Source organism: Triticum aestivum, chromosome 7A (genome assembly GCF_018294505.1).
Source record: "Triticum aestivum cultivar Chinese Spring chromosome 7A, IWGSC CS RefSeq v2.1, whole genome shotgun sequence".
Lineage (NCBI taxonomy): Eukaryota > Viridiplantae > Streptophyta > Magnoliopsida > Poales > Poaceae > Triticum > Triticum aestivum.
Genome location: NC_057812.1, coordinates 85,571,932 through 85,594,159, shown reverse-complemented (window position 1 = coordinate 85,594,159; position 22,228 = coordinate 85,571,932). Strand labels below are relative to the sequence as shown.

The following is a 22,228-nucleotide window of genomic DNA, read 5'->3' as shown; positions in this document are numbered from 1 at the left end:
AGTAAAAATACTACTAGTATAAAATTACATTCACTTTAGGGGCAAGTACTTTGTACTGTACATGCTCTAAAAGAATACGAGACCTCGAATACCCACGATCTCAAATTATTTGTTCTCGACTTTAGGGTCATAGCCGTAATTTACTTATTTTTAGTAGCGCGGCTGACCGGTGGGCGCCTCCATCTCCATGTATGACGCGATGATGTGCACACTCCGGAAACATGTCCACAGTCCACACTCAACTCCAATACAGTGCTCCACCCGATCTGCCGTGCCAGTATAAGCCTTTCCATCCTCGCGACGGCGAGAGCGAGACCTAGCAAAAATGGGGATGCAGCCACAGACAGAGCAAGGAGGGGGCGGCGCCGCCGCGGCGAAGGAAATGGAGGAGGAGCCGCACGTCGAGCGACTTCCCGCCGACCTCCTCGCGCACGTGCTCTCCCTCCTCTCCTCCTTCCACGACCTCGCCATGTACGTATTACTACCAATAATCATGGCCGCGCCATGGTTCCCAGGCTTACGTACGGATCCATTGTGCCGAGTGATGACTCGCTTATATTCTGGTCGTCATCAGGGCCGGGGGAGTGAGCCGGCGGTGGCGCCAGGCGGTGGGACGGTCGCTGGCGACGCGGCGGCGACTAAGCTTCGCGGGACAGCGCACGGGCGACGACTCCGCCGCGCGCCTCGTCCGCGCCGCCGTCAACCTCCGCGACCTCGACGTGTGAGTAGATTGGTCGACCTGTTCCTGATCAGATCAAACTGCATTTTCAAGCTTATTTCTATATTTATTTTTTCTAACTCTGTCTCACCGTGAATTTTCTTGGTGAAGTTCGCGGGGCTGCTGGGGCTGCCACATCACCGACGGAGGGCTGCTGCAGATCTCCACGGCGGAGTGCGTCGGCAAGCTGACCGCGATCTCGCTGTGGGGATTGGCCGGGATCATTGACAAGGGCGTCGTTCGTCTGGTATATATGCTCTGTTTTCTCTTGTTCCTTTTTTGATGCAACTGCTTGGTTGTATTCTTCTGCAACGTTGATAGGATGGCATTGTCACGTCACGTGTATAGCACAAGGATTTCAGTATGGAACTGTGAAGTCGCTGGATGTCGTCATATATTTATTAAGCCGGAGCGTTCGTGATAATTGGCTTTCAGATAATTGATCTTACACTTTTGCTTCGATATACCCCCTAAACACAAGAAGGGCTGAGATTGCTCGATACCCATTCGTAATCAGGGACATGATAGCCATATTATGAAAAAGAGGCCACCTGCCGCCCGCCCCACCCACGTCTTATATGTAGACGAATACATTAGTACAGAAACAAGGGCCAAATCCTATTTGGCGCCTTCTGCGCCCGATACAGGCGTTTTCACAAACGGGCGCACAGCCCCCTCCCTTTCCTTCACTACTAACGGGCTGGCCCATTTGTTTCTATATAATGCAAAAAAGGGCGCTCCAGCGAAGATCGAACCTGCGACCTCCTGTGGCCCATCTGTTTCTATATAATGCAAAAAAAGGGCGCTCCAGCGAGGATCGAACCTGCCGCTGAACACAAGAAGGGCTGAGATTGCTCGATACCCATTCGTAATCAGGGACATGATAGCCATATTATGAAAAAGAGGCCACCTGCCGCCCGCCCCACCCACGTCTTATATGTAGACGAATACATTAGTACAGAAACAAGGGCCAAATCCTATTTGGCGCCTTGTGCGCCCGATACAGACGTTTTCACAAACGGGCGCACAGCCCCCTCCCTTTCCTTCACTACTAACGGGCTGGCCCATTTGTTTCTATATAATGCAAAAAAGGGCGCTCCAGCGAAGATCGAACCTGCGACCTCCTGTGGCCCATCTGTTTCTATATAATGCAAAAAAAGGGCGCTCCAGCGAGGATCGAACCTGCCGCTGAACACAAGAAGGGCTGAGATTGCTCGATACCCATTCGTAATCAGAGACATGATAGCCATATTATGAAAAAGAGGCCACCTGCCGCCCGCCCCACCCACGTCTTATACGTAGACGAATACATTAGTACAGAAACAAGGGCCAAATCCTATTTGGCGCCTTCTGCGCCTGATACAGGCGTTTTCACAAACGGGCGCACAGGCCCCTCCCTTTCCTTCACTACTAACGGGCCGGCCCATTTGTTTCTATATAATGCAAAAAAGGGCGCTCCAGCGAAGATCGAACCTGCGACCTCCTGTGGCCCATCTGTTTCTATATAATGCAAAAAAGGGCGCTCCAGCGAGGATCGAACCTGCGACCTGCTGCTTAATGAGACATTGCAACGACCACCGCGCCGCCTAGGCAACTATATACATTAGCGTATTTTCTCCCCTTTCTTCTTGCATCTTTCCTTTATCCCTTTTTTCAATTTTTTCCAAATCCGAGAAATTTTCTTTCTTTACGTTTTTTTGAAATATTTGTTTTGTACAAATCGATCTTCATTGCCGAAATGGAAAGTTTTATATGCATTTGATCGATGAAAAAAACGTTGCGTCACGTGCAGCCAATGTTTTAGTGTTTTTTTCTCCAGGAAAATCCTAGGAAATCCATCGAGCGCCGGAAAAGGATGCAAATTGGCGTGCGTGCTGTCGATGTTGATGAGAACGTGTGGAAAAAATTTCGGGCCATTTGACAGTGGTGAAAACAAATACTCCTTTGGAACCCCCCTTCGGAAGACCGAAACGGTGCTGGTTGCACATGGTCTACGTGATCGCATGCATGCAATTGCGCCAGACTGTGCAGACATGTGGGCAACTGTCCAAGACGTGGCCGGCCACTTCCCTAACCGCCGACCGCGACGTGGGAGACAACGGGGTTGGAACCGCTGGCGTGGGAGATCGGGATGGTTAGAGGCGGCTGTCAATGCGGAGAACGGCGACGTCCAACACCGGGCCGGCCACCGGCGACGGCGGTCTTCCACTCCTCAGCCCACCCGCGACGATCCAGATCAGCCGCCGCGTGATCGCCGTGCGGCAGGCCAGATCGATCGAGTCCTCGTGCAAGTATTTTTTTTCCTCTACTCGGGTGGCAGGCCAGATTGATCGAGTCCCTCTACTCGGGCGGCAGGTGGGATCGATCGAGTCCTCCTGCAAGTTTTTTTCTTCTTATTCACATGTACTCGTATGACCGGGATTGTACGTCTACGATATAAGGTGGGTATACGTTTCTTCCGTATGACCTTTCTGTCCTTCTACGTTTTGTTGGGGGGGGGGGGGGGGGGGGAGGGTGTACCGAAGCACTCCTCCTAAGAAAATGTAGTTTTGGTACATAATCTGCATGTAAAAGATATTCGTGCAAGTATCCAGAGAACTGTTTTTTAATCTGTTATATGAGTCGAACGAGCTTTACATATGCAAAGGTTACTACTAGTATATTCTGAGTTACCATATCAATTAATTTGTTTGTGGTTTTTCAACTTTTCCTTGCAGGTTTCAAGAGCACATTCTTTGCGGCATCTCAATATTGGTGGAACATTTATCACCGATGAATCCTTGTATGCCGTTGCAAACAACTGTGCAAATCTGAAGGTATATATGTTTTTCTTGCTAAAATTTAGGATTTTAGTGTGCAAATGACGGCCTTAAAACAGTTGAAGATACTCTGTTGCAGCCTGCCTCAGCACGATACGAACAAAGTGAAACTTCATTCAAAAATTGAACACTGAAGCCATTATTATATTATTAAAAAGAACATATGACGCCGTCTGTAGAGTGTTCGAACATACTTTGAATTTTCAGCATCAGTTTTGCTGCTGAGCCTGCGTGCACGCAACCACTGACGTGCCGAGTTTTCTTGTGCAGAGCATCATGCTGTGGAGCTGCCGCCATGTCACGGCGGCCGGCCTGGTGGCGCTGGTGAGCAAGTGCCCGGAGTTAGAGTGCATCAACGTCGGCGGGATGAGGGTGTCGCCGGAGAGCTTTGCCGGCCTGCTCTCCATCAGCCCTGCTCTGAGGATCAGGTCCGTCCCGGAGATCGTCAACGCCAGCGTTCAGGTTTCATGAAGGAAAATGCGCTGCCGTAATCCAGTGGTTCATGCAACTGAAAATACAAAGATTGACGAGAAGGATTTGTGGCGCTTTTTTATTCCTGGTGTGTTCATGCTCTGTCTGTATGTGACTTGTGTTACAACAAATAAAAATTAGGGTTGCCCGTCCATAGCCCACCTATGTTTTTCCATCAAAATCAGGCACACAAAAACCCTATCAACATTCACTTGTTACCGAGAGGTGAGGAGCACCTATTTGTGATCGGTGGATCTTTGTGAGCATGATTATAGCCACTGGAGATTCAAAAAATGCTCAGAAATACATACTTGTGCTGTGCATTAGTATAGATTTTGTATGCTTCGGTACAATCTCCTAAACACATCAAGAGATGTGATCTCGTCATCCATTTTATAATAAAGGATACTATTTTAGAAAATACATCGCCTCGCCGCCTGTGTACGCCGCGCTGGGCCGGTCCATTGACGGATGTTGTACACTTGTACGATCAGTTCGCCAGGGAAAAATGTCACAAAAAGATTAGTGCTAGGTGAGGATTCCAACACGCGACCTCCTGCTGTAAAGAGTGAGCTTAGAGCATGTACAGCCGGACTTGATAAATCCGACTCCTCAAACACTTTGAATAGTGACTGGTCACCTTCAAAAAACGCATTCCACATCTGGACACCTCAATTATCATATTTCAAATTCATACAAACTCATGTAACTACGTCGACGCACACGCATCATTCGGCCAATTCGCCTCAGTTCATTTTTTTTCTGCCAGAAAATTGCCGTGCTTGTAAACTAAATTTGTCATCCTCACGTCAACTAAATTGATTTGTCATGCCTAAAAATCATTCCCGAAAATATTAGGAACGCCGAGTTCATAATCTTTCAGTCTAGTTATTAAATCTCCCAACTAATACCGTTGTACAGGTCCAGGGACCTATCATCAATTGATTGATCCTTTTTTCAAACGTGGCGGGCAGGGGCAGGGCGGCTGCACGGCGCAGCGCCGTCCGCACAATCCAAAGGCGCCCCTGCTCCAACCGTGCAGGAACAAGAATCCAAGCCCCGTCTGTCCCCGCTCTGCGTCGTCCACTCGCGCCTCGCGTCGCCCTCCCGCCGCCCGCGTCACCATCACGTGAGCCTTCGCGATGCTGCCGGCCCGCCGCTGGTAGTATAGTCCTCCCCTGCTTTCCTCCGCGCGGCCGGGGAGCCAGAGAGCGCGAGCTCGAGAAGCAAGCGCGCAGGAAATGGCGGGAGACGACGCCCGGACCGGCGCGGTGGCGCCGGCGGAGGAGGAGCCGCACGTGGAGCGGCTTCCGGCCGACATCCTCGCCCACGTCCTCTCCCTCCTCCCCTCCTTCCACGACCTCTCCATGTAAGAACCAAGAACGCGCCCGCCTTTGATTGATTTCCATGGGCACCGCTTCTGCTCTATCTTGAATTTGGTGGTCGTCGTCGTTCGCCAGGGCCGGGGCAGTGAGCCGGCGGTGGCGCCGCGCGGTGGGCCGGTCGCTGGCGACGCGGCGGCGGCTGAGCCTGGCGGGGCAACGCACCGGCGACGAGTCCACCGCGCGCCTCGTCCGCGCCGCCGTCAACCTCCGCGACCTCGACATGTATGTGAGCCGATCGGTCAATCGATCGCCTGAGCAATCATGGCCAATCAAACACTCAATTCCCGCTCCACATCCCCAATTATAGCTTAATCATATCTTTCTAACTCTCTCCGCCCGTTCTTGGAGTTCACGAAGCTGCTGGGGGTGCCACATCACGGACCAGGGCCTGCTCGACATCTCCTCGGCGGCGTGCGTCGGCAACCTCACCTCCGTCTCGCTGTGGGGGCTCGCCGGGATCACTGACAAGGGCGTCGTCCATCTGGTAATTAATTTCCTCGTCGGTTTTTCCTCCATCGACCAAACTTTTTAATTTTGATGACACATGCCCACCAAATTGTCAAACTGATGGTGTGTTCATCGATCCTATCTACCACCGGCTATTGCTATCAGCCTATCATAGTGTAGAAGGTGGATTTGGATACTGGATTCTGAGGTCGCATCGCGCGGGATGTCGTCAGGCATACTATTATGGCGTTGCTTTCAGAATAATTCATTGTACAGGTCAATGAGTGGACAATATACGCTTATCAGAACCATTTATTATGTGGGTCTGAAGAATCGTACTGATGCATGGTTCCCAATTTTTTTAAACAAACAAAAAAAAAATCATGAATCCACTTTTTTTTTGAGGGAATGAATCCACTTGGTTACGTCCAAAAAGTCAAAAAAATATTTTTGCCAAAGTTAATCTGAACTACAAGAAATCTGTACTTTGTTGTGATAATTTTTACCAATATGAATTTGTCAAACCTGATTCAATTCCCTGCAGGTCTCAAAGGCTCGTTCACTGCAGCACCTGAACATTGGTGGGACATTCATCACTGACGAATCGCTCTATGCAGTTGCAGACAGTTGTACAAACTTGAAGGTGTGTATGTTTCTCTTCCCTGAACTTTACTGCTTCCTTTGGAACAGCTCTCGTGTATCAAGCTGCAGCTGATAAATTGTCTGAAATAAAAGGGCCTAATTAAGCACGTTAATTTATAGTTTGGAATATTAAGTGGTGTATGCAGTTCATGAAAAAAAAAGGAACAGTTATTCGTACATGTCATGCAAGTAGGTTAGTTGGACCTATCATGGAAAATGAACTAATTGTCATTAGTCAAGCTCAACTCTCTGGATGGAGATAGCCTCATGATTATTGCACTCTCTTGGGTACTTTTTAGTTTTTACAGTTGAGCGGCTCATTTCAGACTTTATTGAGATTTGCAGTTAAGGTTGAGAGTAACAATAAGGTTGCTTTGTGGACTTCATTTAGCTTTATATGCAGCCATTTCCAAGCAGCTCATATCACTTTCCAAGGCATATGATAGTTTGATTATCCGTGGACGATTTCTTTCTCGTTCAATGCCCTTTTTCAATAGTCTCGAAGAGAGAAAAATTACTTTTTTATTTATTGAGTCACAACCGAGGTCGTGGTAAATCCATGATAAAAATAAACTTTATTTACTATAAAAACAAACTTTTGAATTCAACATTATTTCATGACTGCTATTTCAAAGTCTATCTTTTAAGGGGGAATGGAAATAAAAGTAACCCCACTTTCCTCATTCCCTCTCTATTGCATGGGTGGAAGAACTAAAATAAAGGATTCTTAAGAAAAATATTAGACCCTTGAAATCAATTTTTATGAGTAGCGCAAACGAGTTGCGATTTCTTCTTATTCCTACATAACATCTAGTTACAAGAATTTGAAATCGTAAATAGTGTCGGAATGAAACTTCATTGGACAGTAACGGGTTTGAGAACGGTGTCCACTCGGAAAAAGGAGAATATACATCTAATTTTATATAAATGTCACAAAATCTCCAAATGGATTTTGGACTCCTTTAAGCCCAACTTTAAAAAAAATAAAAAAATGTTTCAAAATCTAAAAAGTATATGAAAACAATCTCACATGTTTATATAAATGTGAAATCAAATTGTTGGTATCTCCAATTTGAGTACACACAGCTTACACTAGTTCTTTGTAGAAGTACTAAGTTGGAAAAAAAGTTCAAATGAATAACATGAATATACAAAAATTAAAATTCGAACTGTCGGTGCATGTTATGATTGCTATGATGTTGATACCAAGTAAAAAATAACACCCACCCCACCCCCACCCGAAAGAGTAAAAATGGCTTATTCGATCAAAAGCGAACACTACTAATGAGCGAGAGTTCAGATGATCCAAGGACAAACTAATTGTCAATAATTAAACATTTATAAAATCTTTAATTGGTCACACCTAAACTTGATATTATTACACTCAAAATAATTCTATGGAGCTATTTGGTTAGGTTCATACACTCTAGAACACCCCATGAAGTTTGTAGATATTTAAGATTACTATTGATAATGACACATAAACACAATTGTAATAGTACAATGAAAATGCGTCAATTAGTTTGTGAACTGATGTGCTACTTTTGGTTTTCCCAGATTTGGAGAAAATTGTAACAAAATATTCCTTAAGGAACCCCATTGAACTAAGAAAAATACTATTACAATTTTCTTAGTTCAGCATAAGAAATGCATATGTATGGATAAATATTAGAATATGACAAATATGTATATTACTATAGTGTGGTTTAATTATTAATTGAAATGGCCATCGCAAAATATTATTTAAATGGGTGTGCCAAAAATTAATACATGCAATGCATTAGACGAATAGATAAGTTATAATAAAGTAAAAAAAAACATAGTTATGACTCATACTTTGTTATGAGTTGGTTGTGTCTTTTGTTTGTGTGTTCTTTTTAGGTAATGATTATGTTTGGGTCGTGCTATCTTTTAATGATGTAAGAGTCATGATTAACTTTAGTTTCTACATTTTTTGCCGGTGTAAAAGTCATAATCTCTCCACTACCGCCTCTTCATTAAAATATAAGGGTTGTGACGATGTTGATGTATATACATACAACTCTTCTGTGTGGTATAAAAGAAGTTAAATATAAATAAATACAAATAATTATTTTTAACTCATTTTCGATTTATTAGCACTAATGAAAAAATTATTGGACTATTACAAATAAATGTATTAATTTAAATTTCTATTTGAATAAAAGTCTCATCGATTTTGTACTCAATTATTTGTGACAAATACTCATTTATAAATAGGTCCTATATTTGAATTGTTCAAAAACATGTTTGTTTGGGGAGACGTATAAATTGGAGAAAAATTCAGGTCTATTTTTTAAAATGTTATCAAATCATAGCATAAATTATTAAACATAAAACAAGTTAGCAATATCTATTAAGAAACAAATATTAAGGGACAACTCATTCAACTCGAAATTGTTAAAATTATCTATCTTTTTATTGTTTTTTTATAAGTTTTCTAATATTCAGAACAATTCTTGCGTTTAGCCATATTTTCCAATATAAGCTGTATCATACACCATTTCTCGATCTAGCTAAAGGTTAGTGATTTTTTTTTTTTGAAAAACTGAATAAACAACTTGTTGATACTATTTTCTTCAAAGTGTAGTTACTAAATTAATGGAAAATATTTAAAAATAATGACTCAATACTTCAACTAGATAATATCAAATTTAATACAGAAAAATTAGTCAAAAAAGACACTCAAAGTATATAGTATGAAATACTGAAGTAAATCAAACTATATGTTACTCCCTCTAAACAAATGCAAGACGTTTTACTGTTTTAGGTCATTGGATCTAGAATGTCTTACTTTTTTTTTGCATTTGTTTACAGAGGTAGGATTTTGTTAGCATATACTCGCTCCGTCCCAAATTAATTGGGTTAACTTTATACTAGCTTTAGTACAAATTTAGTACAAAATTGAGTCATTTATTCTGGGAAGGAGGGAGCATATAAGAAAAAGTTGTCCTTGGCCCAAAAATGGCCTAACAAGAAACCACGTCATCACCTTCCAATTTGGCAGATGGCCAAGGTTGTACACATACATAGTCCAGACAATATATTGCCGTTATGTGGTCCTCAACTACACGCTTATATTACCTCAACTACAAACTATAATTCAGTGCTGAAACGAGGATGGTTCCCATGGACTATATTTTGCAGAGTATCATACTGTGGAGCTGCCGCCACGTGACTGAGGCCGGACTAGTAGCACTCGTGAACAAGTGCCCGGAACTGGAGTGCATCAACGTTGGCGGGATGCGGGTGTCGCCGGAGAGCTTCGCGGGCCTGCAGTCCATCAGCCCCGCCCTGCGGATCAGGTCCATCCCGCAGATCCTCAACGCTGACGTGCAGGTCGCCTGAAAGAAAAAAGATACCACTCTTATATACCGCAGTCCATGGCTCCATGGAAATTACTATTGGAAGAAAAGGTGAGAATCAAGTGCTTTATGCCGTTCTTGATTCAGGTTGTGTTGATGTGTTGACAGTGTTGTGCATATGTTGACTTGTACATACATGTTGTAAAGAATAAAAGTGTACATACTCTGCAAAACTATGCATCCGGACTGTTCAAAAAGTTGGATGCTGTATAGTTACAGATTCATTTTCAGTTCATTTGTGAGATCAATTTGACAATAAGTTCCTTTGACTGAGATGTTCATGCCGGTGGACTAGGAACAGGGATCTCAATGTTATCTTTTGACAATAAGTTCCTTTCAATATGTTGACAGTCTTGTTTATTCACTGTTTAGCATTGCTTGAGTAATTGATGCTAGAGTTTCTCAGTTGGACCATGTGTTCCACCAAGATAACCTTCCAAGATGGAAACGTCTCGCCGGCCATACGCTAAGCTGTGAGACAAGGACGCGAACCCAGTCAAAGGGGTAGCTGCCTCTGTTCTAACTGTCAATAGCTGCACGAACAGAGTTTCGTGGGTTGGTTTGCTCTGACGCCATGGATGGAGAAGGCACTAGCGTGGGATAGCACGTCCAGTGAGTGAGTTGACTCACTCATTTTTTTTTTCGAAACGGAGGCAAAAGATTTGCCTCATCGATTAAATAAGAGAGAGTAGATAAGAGTGTTACAACAACCACCTTAAGCACGGCATGCGGACTATTCTCGATATACAATACGCCCTAGTTTCTTTGCTCCAGCTGTAACCCAAAGCTTGGCCTCCTCCAGGATTGTGTTAAGAAGAATAGGCGGCGGAGCACTTTTGTGTCGGAACACCCTAGCATTAGTTCATTCCAGATGGTCCAGGAGACAAGGAGGGTTAGGGAGGCCAGGGCACTCCTGTTGGGGACGTGGCTCCCAGTACCATCCTCCCACCAATCTAGGACGGAGCCATGAAGATGCCACCTGGAGGTCTCAATGTGATGAAGACCGAGCTTGGCCGCGAGAGACCTCCAAAGCCGAATAGTGAAGCGGCACTTGAAGAGAAGATGAGCACCTGTTTCCTGCTCCCTAGAACAAAGAGGGCACAGACCGCAGTTGGCCCACCCGCGCCTCTCCAGGCGGTCCGCAGTCCAGATCCTATCTTGGATAGCCAACCAGGCAAAGAATTTGATCTTCGGAGGAGCCCAAACTTTCCAGACCATGCGATCCATTGGTGACAAGGTTAACCCAAGAAATTGAGCTTTATAAGCACTGGCTGTCGAGTACACCCCATCATTGGAATGCTTCCAGGTGATGTCGTCCTCCCGATGCTCATCAAGATGGACGTCATCCAGAAGCATCGAAAGAGTGAAAAACTCACGAATGTGATCTCCGGTGATGACGGTGTTGTAGATGATTTTGAAGATCCAAGCGTTCCCTCTAATAGCCTCCCTAACCTTCCAGTTCTTTCTCCTGGAGGCCTCATAGATGTGTGGGGCGATCTCTTTGGGCATACGGCCAAGGAGCCAAGGAGAATCCCAGAAAGACGTTTTGGCTCCATTTCCCAGAGTAATGGTGGTGGAGGCATAAAAGAAGCTGAGATCATCCTCCGAACAGGGGTTGCCATAACCAACCCACAGTCTGTGGGGCTCCTTCCATTCGAACCAAGGCCACCTAAGGCGAAGGGCACGCGCAAATTTTTCAGAGTTAAGCACCCCCAAGCCACCATACTCCTTGGGCCTACAAACTGTGTCCCATTTCACTTTGCACTTGGCTCCCGTAGTCTTGTCAGCACCTGACCAGAGAAAAGCCCGTTCAAGCTTGGTCAGACTATGAAGAGTGCCTTTAGGCACGATGAGCGGTGTGACTGAGAACACCGCTTGGGAGCAAAGGACTGATTTGACAAGGGCCGTGCGGCCCATAGCTGTGATGTTTTGGCCTTCCCAAGTAACCAATTTTCCGGCCGCCTTGTCTTCGAGATACTAAAAATCCACCCGCTTGAGCTGCCAGACCGATAGCGGGAGGCCTAAGTATTTGACCGGGAATGACGCACGGGTGGCCGGCAAGCTCCCAAGGATTGGCTCAAGATGAATGTGGGCACATCTAATTGGCATGACCGAGCTCTTCTGGAAGTTGCAACAGAGGCCCGTAACCTCTCCAAAGCCTCTCAAGATCGCTGCAAGGTTGTCAATGTCCTGCTTGAGAGGAGCCACAAAGACGGCCGCGTCATCAGCATAAAGCGAAGTCCGTATCTCGGGCCCCCGTCCCCGGACCTTGCGAAGGAGACCTTTTGTTGTTGCCAGATTAAGGATTTTCTGAAGCGGGTCGATCGCAATGACAAATAGCAGGGGGGAGAGGGGATCCCCCTGCCGAAACCCGCTGCCATGTTTGATGGGCGGCCCTGGCAGACCGTTGAGAAGGATGCGGGAGGATGATGTCGAGAGAAGAGCAGCAACCCAAGCACGAAATCTGGTGGGAAACCCAAGTCGTTGGAGAAGCTCCAGGAAATATCCCCACTTCACCGAGTCAAAAGCCTTCTTGATGTCAAGCTTGAAGAGGAGGGCCGGAGTTTTGCACTTATGTAACCTCCGCGCGAAGTTTCTCACATACAGGAAGTTGTCATGGATGCTGCGCCGCTTGATGAAAGCGCTTTGGGCGTTCGAGACAATACCATCCATAAGTGGTGCAAGCCGGAGCGATAGTACTTTGGCGATGATTTTGGCAATGGAGTGAATTAGGCTAATGGGCCTGTAGTCGGAAATGCCCTCAGCCCCCTCCTTCTTGGGCAATAGAACAACACTGGCAGAGTTTAGCCAGTGGAGCTCGTCTATGTGAAGGGAGTCAAAGCGTTGGACCACCCTCATGACCGTATGCTTGATGACCCCCCAGCACCTCTTGAAGAACAGACCCGTGAAGCCGTCAGGGCCAGGTGCTTTATCAGAAGGCATTACCTTGATGGCCTCCCACACCTCCTCCTCGGTAATGGTGGCATCAAGGCCATGCAAATCATGGGGTTCAACACCTAGCTCTTCCCAGTTAAAGTCCTTGGCGCTCGAACCCCTTATCCCCATCACCTCATGGAAGTGGTCGTGAATGATCTTCTCTTTTTCTCTGTGCTCGGTTACCCAACCATGCCCGTGCTTGATCCGATGAATGTGGTTCTTTCGCCGCCTAGCATTAATGCGCCGATGGAAAAATTTGGTGTTACCATCACCATCTTTCAAATTTGCAACCCTTGCACACTGGCTCTTTCGAGCCCTCTAGAGCACCGACAAGCTAATAACCCTTCTCTTCAGTCTCGAGCGGAGGTCCCGTTCCTCAAGGGAGAGGGGTCTCCCTTCTTGCGCAATGTCAAGGTGGAGGATCACAAGCTGAGCCGCATGAAACTGGACTTTCGCCTTGGAGAAAAGCTTTTTACTCCACTCAGAGAGACGCAACGCAGTTGTCTTGAGCTTTTGATACAGAATCTGGTATGGCTCCGTGTGTCTCACCCGCTCGGCCCAAGCCTTTGAGACCACCTCGTCAAAACCCGGCAAGGACACCCAGAGGTTTTCAAACTTGAAGGACCGAGGCCGCCTAGGCCCCCTGTCGTCGGCGAGCAGCAGAGGGCAGTGATCGGAAAGGGATGACGAAAGGGCATGAAGCACATGAGTGTTGAAGGACAAGTCCCAGGTCTCATTGCAGAAGAAGGAGTCCAGCTTGCAAAGGGTTGGGTTTTCCCTCTCGTTGCTCCACGTGAACCGCCTATTCTGCAGATGGATCTCCTTGAGCTCACATGACTGCAGAGTGTCCCGGAAGCGCTTAATCCTCCTCCGGTTGATGTTTCACTTGTTCTTGTCCCTAGCACGATATATTTGGTTGAAGTCCCCAAGCACGAGCCATCCCAAACCAGGAAGTGGCTTGCAGGAGCATAGCTCCGCAAAGAAGGCCTCCTTGCACGCATAGTCCGTAGGCCCGTAGACATTAGTCAGCTTGAAACACACCTCACTCCTTGCACGCACGCATAGTCCGTAGGCCCGTAGGGTGGTTCAGTTGACTCACTCATGGGTTAGTCACCTGAACCACCCTACTACAAGACTTGCCGAGCCTACGAAATATTTCATTGTACAGGTCAAGGAGTGAGACAATATATACCAAAATTCATTCTGCAGGCCTAAAAATCGTAAATTGTTTTCAGTTTTGCCATGTTCATTAAAAACTTGTTTATTTATGTCCAAAAAAGTCAAAGAAAAATGGAAGAGCAAAACTGATTGAGGCAACCGTACTTTGTTGTGCTATAAAAAAATGAACGGGTTAATCCAAACTACGGAGGCAACCCTACTTTGTTGTACTAATAATTTTACCAATATGAACTTATAAAATCTAGTTCTCTGTAGCAGTGGCGGAGCGTGAATCAAATATTAGGAGGGGCCAAATGAGTGTATATGGCATAGAAAAGGCTAGGATGATCAGAGACGCCGGACGATTAGTAAAGCAATTAGCAGATAAGTAAGTGTATTTGGTAAGGGGGGAGGGGGGCAGGGCCCGGAATTGTCCCCACTATGCTCCGCCACTGCTCTGTAGGTTCCAACGGCAGTTTGGTGGGACATTTATCACTGACGAATCGTCCTATGCAGTTGTAGATCGTTGCGCAAATCTGAAGGTATGTATTTTTCTCTTCCTTGAACTTAAGGGCTCCTTTGATTCAAAAGAATTCCAAAGGATTTTTGAAGGATTAGAACCCTTAGGAATTTTTTCTATATTGGTCGTTTGATTCGTAGGATTGAATTCTATAGGAATTCTTCCTATGGAATCATGTGTACTACATTTCATTGGAAATCTAGCATCTACTCTAACCTCTTTTTTCATTTCTTTTGTTTTTCCTATGGCATCAAACACTCCATGCTAATCCTATGGATTTCAAGTGGGCATGCCACTTCAATCCGCGTTTTGAGAATCCTACGAATAGAGGGCCTGGAACAGCTCTTGTGTAGCAAACTGCACCTGACAAAGTCTCCCGAAATAAAAGGGCCTAAAAGCACATTATTTGGTACTCCCTCCGTCCGGAAATATTTGTCATCAAAATTGATAAAAGGGGATATATCTAGACGTATTTTAGTTCTAGATACATTTCTTTTCATCCATATTGATGACAAGTATTTTCGGACGGAGGGAGTAGTTCGAATTATGAAGTGGCATTAGCAGTTAATGAAGACAAAACTAGTACATTTCATGCAAGTAGCTTGGTTGGTCTCATCATGGAAAATGAACTATAGTAATTGTCCATATGCAAGCTCAACTCTCAGGATGGAGATAGGCTCATGATCGCATTCTAGGATACCTTTTAGTTTTCATAGTTCTGCGACTTATTTCAGACTTTGTTGAGGTTTGCAATTAAGGTTGAGACAAAACACCCGCAAAAAAAGGCTGAGAGAGAATAATATGGTTACTTTGTGGAGTCCAGTTAGCTTGTTGTGTTTATCTATTGAGAACTTCATCGGGCTGTGACGGGTTTGAAACAGTGTTCACTTGGGAAAAGGATGATGTACATCTTATTTTTGGAAATGCTCGCAAAAAACCTCCCGCCTCCCCGCCAGGTCCGTCCACCGCTTCAAGTGCGTCTCCCGTCCTGGCGCGTCCTCATCGCCGACCCCGCCAACCGCAAGAAGCTGCCCCACACTCTCACGGGCTTCCTCTACAGCACCTACGACAGGGTAGGCCCCCGTGTCCATTACTTTCGGTGCGCAGACTTCTCCATCGGCGCAGCCCTGCCGGTCGACATGTCCACTACTAGGAAAAGGGCTATAGTCAATATGGACATTAATGGCGCACCATGTATGTGGTGCGCCACTGCTATAGTGGCGCACCAGATACAGGTACGCCAATAGTGTCCTCATTACTAATGGCGCACCAGATACACAGTGCGCATTACTAGCAAATTTTATTATTTGTTTATTTTTCTAAAACTATTAATGACGCACCAGCGCACAGTGCACCATTAATAGTTTTAACTAGTAATGGCGCACCACAATCAAGGTGTGCCACTACTAACAATTTTGTTTTGTTTTGCAAAACTAGTAATGATATTTCTTCTGTTCTACTCCTCATGAATATTTATTTATGTGTTTATTCTGGTATTGAATTTCTAACTCACAAAAAGTATTGAATTTGTTAATATTTTTTGAACTCATGAATATTTTTAAATTTCATGGGCACATTTTGAATTCATGAATATTTTTTCAAATTTGATGATATTTTTTCACATTTATAAATGTTTTACCAATTCACAAATGAATGTAACTAAAAATCCAAAAAACAAATTTGATGATATTTTTAAATAACAAATTTGATGATATTTTCAAAAATAAAAAAAAGTTACTTAATGGCGCACCGCCATTGCTATGGATGTACTTATGGTGCACCCCTGTGTGGTGCGCCATTGCTAGCCTTCCCCCCTCTGTTCCTTTCCCCCTCGCCAGATCGATCCCCCTCCCTCGCTCCCCGCGCCCGCTCTCCACCGCCGCCGCCGACCCCCCGCCGACAAGGAGAAGCAGCAGCGCGTCCACCCCGCCGAGGAGCAGCAGCCACCTCTCGCTGTCTCTTCCTGCGCGTGGCCCCGTCTCGCTCTGGTCCGTCCCCGGCCTCCCCGACCACGTCCCCGGCTTCGTGGTGAGCTTATCCTCCGGATCCCCCTTTACTTCGCCTCGATTCATCGTCGTTTGTCGTCCCCGAGCTCACTGATGACCTGCTGCCGCTGCTGCACTGCGCCCCCACGTGCCTGTCGTCGCCCGCAGCCACCCACGCTCTCTCCTGGCTGCGCCTCGCACGCGCCCGTTGCTGCCACTCTGCTTCTGCTGCTCGCCTGCTACTGCTTCTGCCTATAGCGCCGCTGCCGTTGCTGCTTTTGCTTCCTGCTGCTCTTGCCATCGCCGCCGCTCTTGCACTGCTGCTGCTCTTGCTTGTTGCGCCGCTGCTTCTTTGCTAGTGCTGCCTGCTGCCCCTAGCTACTGCTGCTGCTAATGGCCAGATAGTTGTTTGTCATTCTTCAATGAATTCAGAGCAAAAGAGCCCTCACCAGATAGTTGTTTTTCATTCTTCAATGTACATGTTCAGAGAGCACGCATAATGTTTTCTCAGTTTTTGTAATAGTTCCCAATGTACATGTTCAGGGTTCATAGAACATGCATCATGTACTAATTGTTTAATTTTTGAGATTTTTCTATACACAAGTTCTTTTACGATGGTTTTTATGTAATTTTTGACTGATCGGGCTCTATCAATGCTAGTGTAAAGGGTAGTAGTTGTTGAATCGACATAATGTGTGACTTATGTGAGTGGACTCTGTTCTGGTGTGGACTGTTTTCACAAAGGTGGTTTTATATGTGTGACTTATTGGTTTTCACAAAGCTTGTTCTTGGGCTAAGTTACTTTGTATTGGTTGCTGAGCTAAGTTTTAGCATATCTTGTCACATGCACGGATGCCACAAACACACTGCCGTGATCATTTTGTGGTTTTAGCATATCCAAGGAGGTGTTTGTTATTTAGGTGGTGGTAGCTTTCTGGTTGTGTTAAAAGGAGGAGTAAGAAGAGTAAGAAAGCAAAGCATTCTGGCTTTGTGGTGGTCTCTTTTTGGAGATGGTGTCATGCAGCTCCTCCCTGGATGTTGATGCTGATGCTGAGAGGTGTCTCTTTTTGGAGATGGTGCGTCGCCGCTCTCTACTGCTTGCTGCCGCTCTCTACTGCTTCTACTCCATCTCCTTGCACCCCTGTTGTTCCTCTTTAGAGTCTGAACCTCAACTTCTTGCTGCTGCTATCTCTCTCAATCTATTCTCTAAATTTCAGTGAACATTGAGAAGTGTATTTGATGTAAGGTTCAGATCTGACTAGCACCGATGACAAAAATGCCTTCTACCTAGATCAGCAAGCCAAAATATTTGTGAGGTGTAAATAAGCAATTTTCTCCTTTTATTTTAGCTAGATAAGAACCATAGCTAATGCACTCTAGATATACTTATCATCTTAGCTTCAGTTAACAAAGATTGGCAGAATATCTTGTTTCAAATATAGCCTATGCATGTCTTGTTTTCTTGTTTCAAATATACTTATCATCTTTGTTGTTACCATTGTTCTTTGAGCATAATTCTTTTTCATTTCCTACTATCCTTTTTCATTTCCATTTATATGTGTCAACTTTTATTTTGTCCATATGAAAGCAGAGGACCATATGGTTTGTGGCCTTTTCATCCATACGAAAGTAGAGGCAGATTGTGGTGCTGCTTTGTTTCTGTGATCACATTGAGAAAGACTTGTAAAGATGATGATCATCTTTTACAGAAAACAATTTTTGTAAACACGTCAGTAACTTTGCTAGTTTTCTAGGTTTTGTCTCCGACCATCGTGTCGTGATGATTTTGCAGGTACCCCGAGAGGCCCTTAAGTTTGCCGGAATGTCGATTAACTTCCGTTCCGGCAAATTCGGGTACTCCATATGTCCTATTTTCAGCAAAGGTCATGCTGAAATTTTTCATGAATTTTAGCATGACTTTGCTAAAAATAGGACATATGGGGTACTTGCGACTAATGCATGGGCTGGGGTATCTTAGTACTTAATTAAGTAGGATCAACTGCCTCTTGTGTTATACATATAGAAGTGTGATATCAACTCATAGTTATTACTAATGTCAGTTGCTCGTCATCGATAAACCCTAATCTGGTAGGATGACCTACTAATGTCAGTTGCTCGTCATCGATAAACCCTAATATGGATGTAGCAGGATTAAAGAAAGAAATGTTTTTAGGCCAACTCCACTAGGCCTGGCTGAAAATGCACAAGTCATCGGACGCAAGAGATGATGTAGTTTTGAATTATGAACGTATGAAATGTCGTCATCAAACGACGAAAGTCTCCCGGGGGAGTGCTGAAGGAAATATGCCCTAGAGGCAATAATAAAGTTATTATTTATTTCCTTATATATCATGATAAAAGTTTATTATTCATGCTAGAATTGTATTAACCGGAAACATAATACATGTGTGAATACATAGACAAACAGAGTGTCACTAGTATGCCTCTACTAGACTAGCTTGTTAATCAAAGATGGTTATGTTTCCTAACCATGGACAAAGAGTTGTCATTTGATTAACAGGATCACATCATTAGATGAATGATCTGATTGACATGACCCATTCCATTAGCTTAGCACCCGATCATTTAGTATGTTGCTATTGCTTTCTTCATAACTTATACATGTTCCTATGACTATGAGATTATGCAACTCCCGTTTGCCGGAGGAACACTTTGTGTGCTACCAAACGTCACAACGTAACTGGGTGATTATAAAGGAGCACTACAGGTGTCTCCAAAGGTACATGTTGGGTTGGCGTATTTCGAGATTAGGATTTGTCACTCCGATTGCCGGAGAGGTATCTCTGGGCCCTCTCGGTAATGCACATCACTTAAGCCTTGCAAGCATTGCAACTAATGAGTTAGTTGCGGAATGATGTATTACAGAACGAGTAAAGAGACTTGCCGGTAACAAGATTGAACTAGGTATGAGATACCGACGATCGAATCTCAGGCAAGTAACATACCGATGACAAAGGGAACAACGTATGTTGTTATGCGGTCTGACCGATAAAAGATCTTCGTAGAATATGTAGGAGCCAATATGAGCATCCAGGTTCCGCTATTGGTTATTGACCGGAGACGTGTCTCGGTCATGTCTACATTGTTCTCGAACCCGTAGGGTCCGCACGCTTAAGGTTACGATGACAGTTATATTATGAGTTTATGCATTTTGATGTACCGAAGGTTGTTTGGAGTCCCGGATGTGATCACGGACATGACGAGGAGTCTCGAAATGGCCGAGACATAAAAATTGATATATTGGAAGCCTATGTTTGGATATCGAAAGTGTTCCGGGTGAAATCGGGATTTTACCGGAGTACCGGGAGGTTACCGGAACCCCCCGGGAGGTATATGGGCCTTAGTGGGCCTTAGTGGAAGAGAGGAGAGGTGGCCAGAGATGGGCCGCGCGCCCCTCCCCCCCCCCTTGGTCCGAATTGGACAAGGAGAGGGGGCCGGCCCCCCTTCCTCCTCTCTCTCCTCTTCCCCCCCCCCCCTCCACGAATCCTATTCCAACTAGGAAAGGGGGGAGTCCTACTCCCAGAGGGAGTAGGACTCCTCCTGGCGCGCCTCTCCTGGCCGGCCAGCCCCCCTCCCTTGAACCTTTATATACGGAGGCAGGGGCACCCCCTAGAGACACAAGTTGATCCACGTGATCATATTCTTAGCCGTGTGCGGTGCCCCCTTCCACCATAGTCCTCGATAATATTGTAGCGGTGCTTAGGCGAAGCCCTGTGACGGTAGTACATCAAGATCGTCACCACACCGTCGTGCTGACGGAATTCTTCCCCGACACTTTGCTGGATCGGAGTCCGGGGATCGTCATCGAGCTGAACGTGTGCTAGAACTCGGAGGTGCCGTAGTTTTGGTGCTTGATCGGTCGGGCCGTGGAGACGTACGACTACATCAACCAAACGCTTCCGTTGTCGATCTACAATGGTACGTAGATCATACTCTCCCCTCTCGTTGCTATGCATCACCATGATCTTGCGTGTGCGTAGGAATTTTTTTAAAATTACTACGTTCCCCAACAGTGGTATCAGAGCCTAGGTTTTATATGTTGATGTTATATGCACGAGTAGAACACAAGTGAGTTGTGGGCAATATAAGTCATACTGCTTACCAGCATGTCATACTTTGGTTCGGCGGTATTGTTGGACGAAGCGGCCCGGACCGACATTACGCGTATGCTTACGCGAGACCGGTTCTCCCGACGTGCTTTGCACATAGGTGGCTTGCGGGTGACAATTTCTCCAACTTTAGGTGAGCCGAGTGTGGCTACGCCCGGTCCTTGCGAAGGTTAAAACAACACCAACTTGACAAACTATCGTTGTGGTTTTGATGCATAGGTAAGATTGGTTCTTGCTTAAAGCCCGTAGCAGTCACGTAAAATATGCACCAACAAAGTAGAGGACGTCTAACTTGTTTTTGCAGGGCATGTTGTGATGTGATATGGTCAAGACATGATGCTAAATTTTATTGTATGAGATGATCATGTTTTGTAACCGAGTTATCGGCAACTGGCAGGAGCCATATGGTTGTCGCTTTATTGTATGCAATGCAATCGCGCTGTAATGCTTTACTTTATCACTAAGTGGTAGTGATAGTCGTGGAAGCATAAGATTGGCGAGACGACAATGATACTACGATGGAGATCAAGGTGTCACGCCGGTGACGATGGTGATCATGACGGTGCTTCGAAGATGGAGATCACAAGCACAAGATGATGATGGCCATATCATATCACTTATATTGATTGCATGTGATGTTTATCTTTTATGCATCTTATCTTGCTTTGATTGACGGTAGCATTATAAGATGATCTCTCACTAAATTTCAAGATAAAAAGTGTTCTCCCTGAGTATGCACCGTTGCCAAAGTTCGTCGTGCCCAGACACCACGTGATGATCGGGTGTGATAAGCTCTACGTCCATCTACAACGGATGCAAGCCAGTTTTGCACACGCAGAATACTCAGGTTAAACTTGACGAGCCTAGCATATGCAGATATGGCCTCGGAACACTGAGATCGAAAGATCGAGCGTGAATCATATAGTAGATATGATCAACATAGCGATGTTCACCATTGAAAACTACTCCATTTCACGTGATGATCGGTTATGGTTTAGTTGATTTGGATCACGTGATCACTTAGATGATTAGAGGGATGTCTATCTAAGTGGGAGTTTAAGTAATATGATTAATTGAACCTAAATTTATCATGAACTTAGTACCTGATAGTATCTTGCTTGTTTATGTATGATTGTAGATAAATGGCCCGTGCTGTTGTTTCGTTGAATTTTAATGCGTTCCTTGAGAAAGCAAAGTTGAAAGATGATGGTAGCAATTACACGGACTAGGTCCGTAACTTGAGGATTATCCTCATTGCTGCACAGAAGAATTACGTCCTGGAAGCACCGCTAGGTGCCAGGCCTGCTGCTGGAGCAACACCAGATGTTGTGAACGTCTGGCAGAGCAAAGCTGATGACTACTCGATAGTTCAGTGTGCCATGCTTTACGGCTTAGAATCGGGACTTCAACGACATTTTTAACGTCATGGAGCATATGAGATGTTCCAGGAGTTGAAGTTAATATTTCAAGCAAATGCCCGGATTGAGAGATATGAAGTCTCCAATAAATTCTATAGCTGCAAGATGGAGGAGAACAGTTTTTTCAGTGAGCATATACTCAAAATGTCTGGGTATAATAATCACTTGATTCAGATGGGAGTTAATCTTCCAGATGATTGCATCATTGACAGAAT

General features: G+C 45.2%; 2 protein-coding genes across 3 annotated transcripts; both read left to right on the top strand.

Moving 5' to 3' along the window:
* Positions 1 to 273: 273 nt before the first annotated feature.
* Positions 274 to 4,324, top strand: LOC123154261 (F-box protein At5g67140-like). The gene is made up of 5 exons (XM_044573033.1): positions 274 to 471; positions 575 to 721; positions 830 to 965; positions 3,436 to 3,534; positions 3,808 to 4,324. The coding sequence occupies exons 1-5, from the start codon at positions 326 to 328 to the stop codon at positions 4,006 to 4,008; spliced, it is 729 nt and encodes a 242-aa protein (XP_044428968.1). The 5' UTR covers positions 274 to 325; the 3' UTR covers positions 4,009 to 4,324.
* A 674-nt stretch (positions 4,325 to 4,998) lies between these two features.
* On the top strand, positions 4,999 to 10,138 carry LOC123151514 (F-box protein At5g67140). Of its 2 annotated transcripts, none has more exons than XM_044571210.1 (5): positions 4,999 to 5,377; positions 5,469 to 5,615; positions 5,751 to 5,877; positions 6,385 to 6,483; positions 9,648 to 10,138. In XM_044571210.1, the coding sequence occupies exons 1-5, from the start codon at positions 5,250 to 5,252 to the stop codon at positions 9,846 to 9,848; spliced, it is 702 nt and encodes a 233-aa protein (XP_044427145.1). In that variant the 5' UTR covers positions 4,999 to 5,249; the 3' UTR covers positions 9,849 to 10,138. The 2 variants fall into 2 exon arrangements, with proteins under 2 accessions (XP_044427145.1, XP_044427144.1); XM_044571209.1 differs by having other exon boundaries at positions 5,742 to 5,877.
* Positions 10,139 to 22,228: the final 12,090 nt, after the last annotated feature.

Bases quoted from the DNA above. Each gene is read 5' to 3' on its own strand.
- LOC123154261 (XM_044573033.1), top strand. From the start codon at position 326: ATGGGGATGCAGCCACAGACAGAGCAAGGAGGGGGCGGCGCCGCCGCG. The intron at 472-574 runs GTACGTATTACT...GGTCGTCATCAG, and splicing joins TCCTTCCACGACCTCGCCAT to GGCCGGGGGAGTGAGCCGGC. The intron at 722-829 runs GTGAGTAGATTG...TTCTTGGTGAAG, and splicing joins AACCTCCGCGACCTCGACGT to TTCGCGGGGCTGCTGGGGCT.
- LOC123151514 (XM_044571209.1), top strand. From the start codon at position 5,250: ATGGCGGGAGACGACGCCCGGACCGGCGCGGTGGCGCCGGCGGAGGAG. The intron at 5,378-5,468 runs GTAAGAACCAAG...GTCGTTCGCCAG, and splicing joins TCCTTCCACGACCTCTCCAT to GGCCGGGGCAGTGAGCCGGC. The intron at 6,484-9,647 runs GTGTGTATGTTT...TATATTTTGCAG, and splicing joins ACAGTTGTACAAACTTGAAG to AGTATCATACTGTGGAGCTG.